Source organism: Myxocyprinus asiaticus, chromosome 1 (genome assembly GCF_019703515.2).
Source record: "Myxocyprinus asiaticus isolate MX2 ecotype Aquarium Trade chromosome 1, UBuf_Myxa_2, whole genome shotgun sequence".
Classification (NCBI taxonomy): domain Eukaryota; kingdom Metazoa; phylum Chordata; class Actinopteri; order Cypriniformes; family Catostomidae; genus Myxocyprinus; species Myxocyprinus asiaticus.
This window is the reverse complement of record NC_059344.1, coordinates 29,264,040-29,276,811: the sequence shown is the minus strand read 5'-3', so window position 1 is coordinate 29,276,811 and position 12,772 is coordinate 29,264,040. Positions and strand designations below refer to the sequence as shown.

Below are 12,772 nucleotides of genomic sequence, written 5' to 3'. Positions count from 1 at the left end.
CTAACTAAATAGGCCTAACATCAAGTTCTCTCTCTGAGTTTGTCATTTTAAAAATCAAAGAAATGTAGTAACAATTTATCTTACCTAGAATGATGCTGAGCGTGAGAAAGATGAAACTCCCGCCGTGTCGCATTTTTACCGAGAAATATTCAGATGTCGCTCGGGCGAATTTTCAGTTTGACTCAAGCATGGCCACTATCAGGTCACTGACAATGAAACTGTAAGAGTCCATTTCATCAAGATTAAAAACACAACAGACGCCGTACTATTTGTTTAAGCGTCTTTGTGTATTGATGCCTGCTTCTGGTGCCTCTCTGATTCTGGTCCTGTCCTATCACGGCAGCCGTGTCAACTGGCAGTTCAGTCCTCCATCAGTCCCCTAATTAAACAGAGGCCGAGAAACACACGGAACGGATTTGGGCGTAAAGACACCGCCGACAGAGCTGAAATATTAACACGTCGTGTTGACTGTCCGCAGGTTGGTCACAGTAATGTACACCGGACCTGCGGCACAGGTAGAAACAGACGTCAGCACACACAGGTGGGTGAGATGATGGACTCACAGCGTCACTGATGCACAATATTATTTAAATTAATCCCGAATGAATAAAATGTGCATAAAGTGTGAATATCAAGTCACAAGTGCATTGTGAATGCAGCGCCTCGGAGTGTTTCGAAAATCAGCCTTATAGCATATTAACTATACTTGCTGTAAAATACTTGTAGAAAATAAAAATTGCATTAACGATCTTGGTACACTAATGTATAATATTTTTGCCGAAACTATGGTAAACTGTTAAATAGCTTAGGCTTATAATGGACGACTGAGCAAAAAATGTTTTGTAAGACAATGCTTCTCTACTTTTAAACTTTAGGGTTCCCACGCCTATTAACCAAACAAATCCCTTATTTCACCAGTCGTTCCTGATTATAAAAATATAGGGGCGGGGGTTGTACTTGCTTGTTTTGATTATTGGAAACTACACCCCTGGCACTAACATAGAAAAACTAAGAGTCACTTAGAAAATCTCCAAGACTTTGAAAGATTTTATTGATTTCCATGACATTTAAAATTCTTTGATATTTACAGGCTTTGACTGTGGGAACCCCAGGAACTTTTATACTAAAAGTTTGATTAAGAGTTTAGCTCCTTTTAGATGCATTAATCGTAGGTTGCTCTCAATCAAGTTACATTAAGGCATTCAGTTCACTTTTATGAGGTTGCATCACAATGCATCAATTAGATGCCATTTGTGTTGACAGAATCTCACAAAATGGATAGCAGTCATTATCATAACCCTAAAATGTCCATGATATTAAGCACCTTTTGATGGTAAAATGAAGTAGCAGAAAGATACATGAAATACAACCATCTGTTCTTAAGTATTTTGTTTTGACATAAGCCAACACTAATAGAAAAGAGCATGCAATTTTCCAAAGACTTCATTTCAATTATATGAACAATATTAAATAACACGTTTCAGGAAATGACATTTAGACCTAGAGTGTTTCTCCAATGCAGCTCCAGAACAATTGCAAGCCATATGGCTTTTGAAATGTGAAGTACAAAAGAAAATAAAACAAACCTGAAACATTCATCTGCAAAAAAGTGCCTTGATTAAAATCTCAACTTTGTAATATGACAGGCTTTTTTACATGCTAAGAATGTTTCGTGATTGTGTTAACTACATACAAAGATGTAATGACAATAAAAAAAAAATAATCTGTTGTCAAGTTATATCTGCAATAATACACTGGAAAATGAATACATTTTAAAAATAGATATAACATGCCTTTTGGAATACAAAATCAAAATTACAAAGATTTTCCTTTTTTTTTTTTCCAACGAAGCTGGATGTATTTAGTACAATATGCATTTTACAAAAAACAAACAACAACAAAAAATAATTTTGTACATTACAATAAGTGGGTTTTCATATGAAACAAACCTCTGCGTCATCCTTTACACTCATAACATGAAGCTCTTTGACATTCATACAAAATAATTCTCTTTGCAAGAAAGTGCCAGACCCTAAAGGTAGTTGCAACCCGTCTCCCAACATCAGAGCTATCATTCTTGAATTAGGGAAACTATCGGTTCTTTAATTTAACATCTTTTGAAGATTTCTAAGGAATACTTTACCCTAATAAAATGCTACTCATGTGTATTACATACTGTGTTGGCATATGCTATGTATAACCATTTAAAAAAAAGTTTGTGTAACCATTGCCAATTCATGCTAAAAATACAGTGCCCCCTCTCCTCAAATAATTTGGAAGTATTATGGGATATTGGAAATTACAGTATGAACACCTTCCAATAATTTTTTTTTTTAACATTTAATTTTCTTTTTTATTTCATATAAAAAGCACTAAATGGACCCAACCATTTTTTCTACTGCATAAAAGCAAGAGGAAGATCTTTTTTTTAGAAAGACACTTCAACCAAAGGCCAAAATTAAAATAAAAAAATAAAAAGCAACAAATTACTGTGTCATGGTCACAATCCAAAGTAGACAAATTATGAAATCAGTGATTGTCTATTACTAATGACTAGGGGTGCCACGAGATCTCGCGATAAACAATAAACGGCGACAGAGTGAGACAAGACACGAACAAAAGCTGTCTCTCGTTTGCAAGGATGCGTCCTCCGGACGTCGCATTTATCGGCCGCATCCATCATCGAGCCTGTCTCGTATTTTTTTTTTTCGTCTTTCTTTTTCTTATTTTTTATCTATTGTCAATGCCTTTAATGTATATGCACTTACATTTATACAATTGTTAACCTTTTTTGCATTCCCAATCAATTTTTTATTTTTTTTATTAAAAAAATGAAACGAGACAGGCTCGATGACGTATGCGGCCGACAAATGCGACCTCCGGAGGACGCATCCTTCCAAACGAGAGACAGTCAATATGTAAGCACTGTAAGAAAATAGTGCCGTACAACGCGGCTAACACAAGCAAGATGCAAAGACACCTACAGAACCACCGCAGCTCTCAACTAAAATCAACCATGTCTGAAGAGACTCATGTGAAATCATAAAGGAGAGAAGCCAGTCAGTTGAGTTTGTGGCAAAAACTTTTACAGTGCTTGCATATTGTTCTGTTATTTACTGCATATGATAACTCATACTCAGAAAGTACTGAAGTGACATTAATTACAAGATGATTAGTTAAAACATTTCAAAATGCACCTGCATTGTTTTGCATTTTGTGACTTTCAGTTGAATAAAGGACCATTTTTCCAGTCAGATACACTACCGGTCAAAAGTTTTGAAACACTTGACTGAAATGTTTCTCATGATCTTAAAAATCTTTTGATCTGAAGGCGTATGCTTAAATGTTTGAAATTAGTTTTGTAGACAAAAATATAATTATGCCACCATATTAATTTATTTCATTATAAAACTAAAATTTAATAAAAAAAAAAAAAAAAAAGTTTTTGAAATTGATGACTTGGACCAAATAATAAAGAAAAGCAGCCACTAAGTGCCCAACATAGATGGGAACTCCTTCAATACTGTTTAAAAAGCATCCCAGGGTGATACCTCAAGAAGTTGGTTGAGAAAATGTAAAGAGTACATGTCTGCAAATTCTAGGTGAAGGGTGAGTACTCTGAAGATGCTAAAATAACACAGTTTTGATTTAATTTGGATTTTGTTTAGTGACAAAATTCCCATATTTCCATTTATGTTATTCCATAGTTTTAATGACTTTACTTTTATTCTAAAATGTGAAGAAAAAATTATAATAAAGAATGAGTGTTTCAAAACTTTTGACCGGTAGTGTATATAGTGTTAAAATATCATCTCGTCTCGTTCTCGTGAACCCAGTATTGTGTATCTTCTCGTCTCGTGAGCTAAGTGTATCGTCACACCCCTACTAATGACCCAGTAATAAAGAGCACACTGTACACACAAAGAGCAGAAACGGCACCAGAGGCATGAGCAGGAAAGTGAACATGTTCATTTCCAAAACAAAACGAAATGCATGGCGGGACATACAGCAAAAAATGAGAGGGGGGAAATACAACTAGCCTAGCGTCGCTTTACTTACCATAAATGACACTATTGTAGTTTTATCTCTTACTCTGTATTACTAAATCTGAAGTATCACCTACAACTGTGGAATTAAAAGGCAACATGAGAGGGGTGGAAGAGAATAATAATAAAAAAAATAAAAATCTTTGCAGTATATTCTCATTCTTCCCCAGACTAAGACACACTCATTCATCTAGAAGATTACCTCACAAAATACTTCCTGACATAGCTAAAACCTGTCAGAAACCCAGTATAGAAGAAAAGCCAGAACTAAAGGCAGTCAGGTTTAAACCACAGCGACAAGGCTTGCTGTTGTAATGCTGGTGATTTAAACAGGGCTCCTTCCAAGCTACCACCCTCTATCCACTCATTTGCAGTTCAGTTAGAATAGATTAGCTCTGGGTAATGCTACATTAGCTCCAATATTTAACATGGATATACTTGTTTGTAATCTAGCACAAAAAAAATGCATTTGTGGTTATTTTTCTAACACCAGTAATAATAATAAAAAAAAATCTAAAGTATAAAAAATACACAGGCTAAGTATGAAAACAATTTTAAGAAAATACAAAATTATAAAAAAGGTAACAGTAGCTGATATAGTATTTGAATTTGAATGTAATGTTTGAATGTATTTGAATGTAAGCTCTCTTTGTTGTTGTTAGCTCTTACAAAGTGTAAGAATCTGTGGAGAGACAATACTAAGATGATGCAAGTAAACATTCGAACAATTTAAGAATTTAGTCACTGCAAATACATTTGATATGAAACAGCCATCACTATGGTTTAAACCATCCTAATTCAGTCACACCTTCTAGAAAAAGAACGATTCCACTGTGCTATATGAAAGCAAACACACAGTTCAAGAATAGAACAATATTCTAATTTACACAAAGCTCATTTTGAGAATTAACACATTTTTAGCAAACAAAACAAGCCAGGAGTCGAGAAACCATTATTTTGAAGTCAACACCAATCAAAACAAACAAACAGAGATGGAGAGGAATGCATACCGAATGGGGGGGGATCATTCAATCGCAAGGAACTAACTTGTGTCAAACAGTATGCTTTTCTTACTGGCCATTCCTGTTGAAATTGGTCAAAAGCCCAAGTGTCAACCAATCCCATTGGAGCACCAAAAGACATCAGCATGATCCTCCTCTCTTCTGACTGCTACACATTCACTTTGTACTGGATGAAATGACTGAAGATACCACACAACCACTTCAAAACCCTCAGGCTAGAGGGCACAAAGGGTAAAAAGGAGTCAAAAACATTTGCCATTTCTGTTCTGATGTTATCATAGTGAAGAAAATGTGGGACAAAAAAGCTAATTTTAAGAGTAATGGCAATGATGTTGTAATCCAAAGCATATCTGCATTTGTTGTCTTTATTAATGTCTTGCCCCACTATGAGCGCTCAGTCAGGGGGAAGGAGATCATGCAGCCGAAACCGATCACGGACATGTGGCCGCACATCCTCATTCTGTGGAGAAATGACAAAGACATAAATATAAAAACAATTATTCACATTCATATTAGTACAAAAAAAGGCAGAAAAACTATGCCAATACCAAATACTGTGCAAGCATACCAATTCAACAAGCTTCTCCAAGAAAGGGACCAGCTTCAGAAGCTCATTGTCATTCTTGTCCATGAACCAACTCTCAATAGGAATTCCATTGGAGAGCTGTAGGTGAAATTTTGGTTGTATAGATATACCTTCATTTCTTTACAGTATTTCTTTAAATGTGTAATGTACCTTTATGCTCAGTCCCACTAAATATCTGTAAAGTACTTTGAATAGCATTTTATAAGGGGCGTTACATCATAAATTATATGTAAAAGTGTGAAAATAAGGGTGCAACTTAATGTGAATTCGCTTGAAATCAGGATAAGCCAACTAGTCAACTCACCTGATAAGCAAAGGCTTGTGGTGAGTTATCAATAATTATGGTCTTGGACAGATCCCGACCAAGAATATTCAGATCCTTGATGTAGTTTCCTTGTACACAGACACAATGCTCACGAAATAACCGGTGCCTAGAACATGTAGGAAATCCGCACAAACACACACACAGAAAGAGGAGCAAAATAAATCTCCAGGACCTGAATGAATAATGCATTCAAAAGTAAAGGGTTGACGCCTGAGGATGGTGTGGAGTTTACATATACGAGAGACCAAAGCTCTCTAATCCACCCCAATTCCTCACTTTAACCAAACCCTACAGAGCAACTGCACAGCCATGACAAAGCTGAGCCTGGGTTACCCAACAACTGACACTCTGCCTAAATTTACATTTACTCTCCCCAAGAACTGGCAAAGTTTCTTAAAAGAAACATACGCAAACAATGGCTTGGTTTTACTTTTCCAATGTGAATAAAATTGTCATTAAGAATTATTGAGTTTAAAATGATTACAATAAAATGAAAAATAAAGAAGCCCACAGACCGCACCAGCTGTTTCTTCGGATCAAGAATATTCAGCAACTTGTCTGCATAAACTTTCTTGGAGGCAGTGAAGAGAATGATCTAGAAAAAATGTCAACATTGGAACAACTTCAGTGCACTATGAGGAACAGATGTTAACTTGAAGGTTAAAACTTTTCCATGTAATACCTCAAGATATTTTTTGGGGGAAAAAGGATTGGGATAAGCTTACCTCATAAATTTGAGACATGCGTTCAAGAAACTCTCTAAAGAATGGCCTCAATCGCACATAAACCTAACAGAAATTATACATTAGAACTTACTAGAATCTATTAGAAATACATTTCAATAAACAGAATTGCCACAAAAAATGGGTAAAAACCCTTTTACTCTTCACTTACTAAATTTCACATATCTCTCAACATTGGGCAAATAGGTATGTGCTGTAGATTCCTGTCCAGTTAGTTTCTGAATGTGGCTCTAGAGCCTCCTCTAGTGGTAAGTTACTGAAACCAATGTCACAATGTACTAACAAAGGTTACACTTACACAACAGGAGAATACAGTTGTCCATGTTTGGAGTGCTAAATAAGGTTCATATGTTCATAATAGTTCAGTTATGAAAAAGACTGATAACTGGATTCCAGAACCAAAGTCACCTTAAATTTGCAGGATTTACAACCAATTTTTGAGTGCAAGTTTGGTTGAAATGTGCTTTATGACACATATCAATTTGTCAGAGTGTGTATTTGTGTGTAATTGAGATGTGTATAGCATGAGGCTTTGCAGGTCTTTTTTTGTTTGTTTTTTGCTGCCAATCACTGATGTTAGGGCTGCCAACTTCTCAGGTTATAAACAGGGTATCTTCAGGTTCGATGGAATGAAATTTAAGACTCTTTAAGACCAAATAAAAGAAAAATTTAAGACCACTTTAAATGATTAATTAGCTGGTAAATACAAAACCACTGAGGCTACTTGGATGTCTCTGGACATGTTTTTAATATTTTATTGTGCATTTATGCATTTTCTTTTTTTAAAATAAGTTTATACATTAAAACTAAATGAATTCATTAAGAATGCATGTAGCCTAAAGTATGTAGCCTATTCTTTAGTCACATGTTTTCCAGCAAGACCTGACGCAATAGACCAATGCTTAAGCAACATAACCGCTTATGTCGAACACGGAAGTGGTGGCAAAAACCATGTGCAAAAAGTAAACTTTTATCGGATTACGTTGTTGAAAAATGATTCCGAGGGCTCTCGTTTACTGCTGTGACTTCAAGCCATCAACAGAGCTGACTGGACTGAAGATATCATTTCAACTCACAACTTTGCAGCAAAAATGTTTATTAACTCATTTCATTACAGTAATTGTATCGCTAACAATATGTTTGTATTTATGATGGTTGTGTGTCATTCTTTCGTTTAATCATCTAATCTGTCAAAGCTAACACAACAGTCAGCGGGCTTTCTGCCACCACTTACTGCGCATGTGCTGACGTTTTTGTAAACAACAGGATTAGTCTATAGACCTTATTCACAGTAGCGCCATGTTTGATTTTTAATGGAAATGGAAATGAAGCTTTGAGGGATAGACTTACCATCTCTTCAATGGCATGCACGGTATAAAGCTGGAAAAAGCTCCTAGATCACATCTGATTTTTCACAACTCAAGTTGTCTGGAGTTTTTTGTCTACTGAGTGTCCTTGAAAAGATATTTGTCCAACGTTTTGTACACGGAACAGCCTTGAGAAATATCTCAAGTAAAAGTCAAAACTCATCCATCATCTTAAAAATGGCCGTTTAAAGTTGACAAGATGTATTGAAAATGTTAACAGATTAAATTATGGAACTGTGCTGCATAATTAGTTATGATGTATAACTGATAATATACAAATATTAAATATAGATAATATATTATGTATATTATTAATACTATAATATTAATATAATTAGTTTATTATTGTTTGTATATTATTTTTTTTTTTTTACAATTGACATTCAGATGGCAGAGAAAATACCTGTACAAGTCAGATGGAGCTCTAGAGAGATGTAACAGGTGTAACTCTGCAGCTGAGTAGTTCGGTTACCTTTGCAGTTATTGTCAAAGGTGATGTAAAATAAGGAAGCACCACGATTTGAAAGGCGTCAAAAGACCGCTCCAACCTCGCACGCTTGCAAATTGCAACATTGACAGCTTTGTCGATTATCAGGAGCGAGTGTGTTAGCACATTGCTCGCTTAGAGACACAGAATAACGGCATTTGCATTTCAGATTAATGGATTTATGAAGGTTTATACATGTGTAACATCGTATGTTCAGTAAAAATGTGCTTCACTGCATGCGCTCACACTAAACTCAAGCGTAAGCTACTAAATGGTGGATGCACGAGAGAGATGATTTTGACTCACGCAGATTCTGCTGTTTTAAGCATCTCCTCTATTCACGCCCCAAAATTTAAGACCTCAGCAAATGAAATTTAAGACTTCTTGTCATTTATTTAAGATATTTAAGACTTAAGGCTTTAAAAAGTTAATTTAAGATATTTTAAGACTTTAAGGACCCGCGGGTACCCTGTATAATCACCACCATAAAATAGGGGTACTGTGAGGTCAAAGAGTGAGACTAACACCTCTTAAGTGTTTGCGCAGAGGAGAAAGGAAAGGAACCGGAGAGTTTTTGGCTGCATATCTGAGAAGATGAAAGCAGTCAGAAATAGTACACAAATAAAGAGGGAGAGCACATCTTCTGCCCCCGCCACCCCCCCCCCACACAAGCATTGGGTCTGAAGCAGGATTCACTTTAGTATAAAGACATTCATTTAGATTCAGTGGAGGTATGAATTCATTCACAAGATTTATTCCTGCATATCTTTAAGAAAACTGCTGATTTTTCCCTTAATGCCAGCTTCAGGAAATTCACAGGTACAAGGCAGATAAACCATGGTATAAATTATCTGAATATATTGTTTCTTGAACAAAGTCTTGATATTTACTGTCGTTTTCTGTCATTAAAATTACAGGCGTTACACAAGGCTATTAGAGAAAGGGATTAACCAGTTTGCTCAGACATTATTCGATTTGCTCCTGTATGTGCAGTAATACAGTTGTTAATACCAAACACTCGTGTGAATTTCTACCTGGTAAATTACATCTTGGAAGAGGACAGGAAAGGTTAGTGCTGCATCCTCCAGCTCATTCAAGCTACAATGGACAAGGGTTTCATCCTGCAGAGGGGAAAAATTATGATTAACTATGCTAACATCCATCCATTGTAGTGCCTGTAAAAGACCCCTGTAGTCTTTAAGACTGACCAGGTCAAGCACCAGGGAGAATTCGGGAGCGCTGCGAGTCTTCAGAGGGAGCGCAGGTTTGCGAGTTAGCTGCTCATCTGTTAGCGGAGGTACATGTTTGATGAAAAAATACCTGCAAAACCATATGTAAATGTACATAAATGCCTGCAATTACATAAGGCCTTGTGACAAACACTGATAATGAAAGTTAATTTGCATTTTCTATGAAAGGAAATTAATTTTTTCAAATGTATTTATTTTTAGCTGTAATGTAAAAAAAAAAAAAATATATAGACATTCCACATGAGAACAAAGCCCAGAGATTTAGTACAGGGGAACTCACGGGTCGAACACTTCCCACTCCTCCTCATATGATCCTTCAGCTGGGACAGTCATTGGGGAGTCCACATACCCCCCTGTTGGAGGAGGAGAGCCAGGAGCTGAGATAAAGCATGAGACAGAGGACAAAATGATGCCAGGTAAGCACAACAATCTTCTTGTCTGTGTAGCCCTCATCAAGCAAGTAGGCAGCCCTTCATAAGTAGCCAAATAAGAACATTCTATGGTTAGACATTTGTATACATATAATATTATACACGTTATTGTACAACAGTTTTGTACTGGACAGGCAGTGTTCCAAAAGTGCTCATATTTAGTTTAACAGCATTGTGACACTCACTGGGCCACATTCATGAAACTTTCGTGAGTAAACTGAGTGGGGGGGCTGGGTAGCTCAGCGAGTACTGACGCTGACTACCACCCATGGAGTCGTGAGTTCGAATCCAGGGTGTGCTGAGTGACTCCAGCCAGGTCTCCTAAGCAACCAAATTGGCCCAGTTGGGGAGGGTAGAGTCACATGGGGTAACCTCCTCGTGGTTGCAATTAAGTGGTTCTCGCTCTCAATGGGGCACATGGTAAGTTGTTCGTGGATCGCGGAGAGTAGCATGAGCCTCCACATCCTGGGAGTCTCCACAGTGTCAAGCACATCGAGCCACGTGATAAGATGCATGGATTGACTGTCTCAGAAGTGGAGGCAACTGAGACTCCATCCTGAGGCCACCCGGATTGAGGCGAGTAACCGTGCCACAACAAGGACCTACTAAGTAGTGGGAATTGGGCATTCAGAATTGAGAAAGGTCAATTTTTCCAGACACTGTATTTTAAAGATAATTTTGTAAAAATCCAAATAATTTTACAGATCTTTATTGTAAAGTGTTTAAACAATGTTTTCCATGCTTGTTCAATGAACCATAAACAATTAATGAACATGCACCTGTGGAACGGTCGTTAAGACACTAACAGCTTACAGATGGTAGGCAATTAAGGGAGGTCCCCTTCATGCTGCCAAAACAGTGCCAACCCGTATCTCAGAATAGCATTCTGAGATGCTATTCTTCTCACCATAATTGTACAGAGTGGTTATCTGAGTTACCATAGACTTTGTCAGTTCGAACCAGTCTGGCCATTTTCTGTTGACCTCTCTCGTCAACAAGGCGTTTCTGTCCACAGAACTCCCCCTCACTGAATGTTTTTTGTTTTTGGCACCACTTTGGAGTAAATTCTAGAGACTGTTGTGTGTGAAAATCCCAGCAGTTACAGAAATACTCAAACCAGCCTGTCTGGTATCAACAACCATCCATGCGATTATATAATTAGCCAATCATGTGGCAGCAGTGTAGTGCATAAAATCAGGCAGATATGGGTCAGGAGCTTCAGTTAATGTTCACATCAACCATCAGAATGGGGAAAAAATGTGATCTCAGTGATTTGAACCGTGACATGATTATTGGTGCCAGATGGGCTGGTTTGAGTATTTCTGTAACTGCTGATCTCCTGGGATTTTCACAGACAACAGTCTCTAGAATTTAATCCAAAATTGTGCCAAAAACAAAAAAAACATCCAGTGAGGGGTAGTTCTGTGGATGAAATGCCTCGTTGATGAGAGAGGTCAATGGGGAATGGCCAGACTGGTTCGAACTGACAAAGTCTACGATAACTCAGATAACCACTCTGTACAATTGTGGTGAGAAGAATAGCATCTCAGAATGCTATTCTGAGATGCGGGTTGGCGCTGTTTTGGCGGCATGAAGGGGACCTACACAATATTAGGCAGATGGTTTTAATGTTGTGGCTGATCGGTGTATATATAATGTAAACACACACACATTTTAAAAAATCATAAATAATGTGTTAATGGAGTCACGTGACGCCATGCGAGGATCGGACGTGTGAACGGCGAGCTCTGCGCACTTTGCTAGTTTTAATACCTTTTAATACACTCTGTTCCATAACTGTTCAAGGAGGACAATATGTCAAAGCATTCAAAATCCTCAGACTCTAAAGACATTAAAAGACACTTATGTGCTCAGGCTGACACCCCTGGGCAGGCCATGGACCAGGGAGTCAATTTGGTCGGAGAGATGCGGGAATTGCGGCGAGAGATGTTGAACATGCCGGCAAAGCTGATGAAGGTTGTTGCTGACTTAGAGGATCTTGCTGTGATATGTCGATCGATCACTGCCATGAAGGTGAAATTTACTGATGTAGTCACAAGAGTGGGGGATGTCAAGAAATGGATAGACTATCTGGAGTCATCGGAGAGTGAATTATCTGCTAATCCGTTAGCGACCAAGGTGGATTTGCAGCGTGTCTGGGAGAAGTTGGAGGACATGGAAAACCATATCTGGCAGAATAACGTTCATATCATGGGAGTCCCGGAGGGACAGAATATGGTGGAATTCCTGGACAGGCTCTTTCCGACTTTGCTTGACATAACAGGCCATTAGCTGGAAATCGAGCGAGCTCACAGGGTTCCGGCTCGGCGACCCGCTGAGGGAGACAGGCCCCCGATCAATTCTGGCCAAATTTCTGAGATCATCCGATAAAGATCTTGTGTTACGTGAGGTGAGGAGTAAAGGAAGGCTTTCTTGGAAGAACCACAGCATTTTCTTGTTCCCAGACTTTGCGAACTCGACGAGAGAAATGTTATCGATTCAAGGAATAATTTTA

General features: G+C 37.7%; 1 protein-coding gene across 4 annotated transcripts in view; it reads right to left on the bottom strand.

Annotated features, from left to right (window-relative positions):
• Positions 1–1,034: 1,034 nt before the first annotated feature.
• The window catches only part of LOC127442892 (CTD small phosphatase-like protein 2-B), a 30,827-nt gene continuing 19,089 nt past the window's right edge, over positions 1,035–12,772 (bottom strand). For 2 of the 4 annotated variants that reach the window (XM_051701242.1, XM_051701232.1), the window contains exons 6-13: positions 10,107–10,296; positions 9,785–9,896; positions 9,611–9,697; positions 6,705–6,767; positions 6,495–6,574; positions 5,959–6,085; positions 5,637–5,732; positions 1,035–5,528 (exon numbers count right to left, since the gene is read on the bottom strand). In XM_051701242.1, the coding sequence (XP_051557202.1) occupies positions 5,463–5,528; positions 5,637–5,732; positions 5,959–6,085; positions 6,495–6,574; positions 6,705–6,767; positions 9,611–9,697; positions 9,785–9,896; positions 10,107–10,296 (821 nt within the window). In that variant the 3' untranslated portion in view covers positions 1,035–5,462. Of the gene's footprint in view, positions 5,529–5,636; positions 5,733–5,958; positions 6,086–6,494; positions 6,575–6,704; positions 6,768–9,610; positions 9,698–9,784; positions 9,897–10,106; positions 10,297–12,772 lie in introns of those variants that run through there. The other 2 variants (XM_051701253.1, XR_007897548.1) reach the window with 2 other exon arrangements.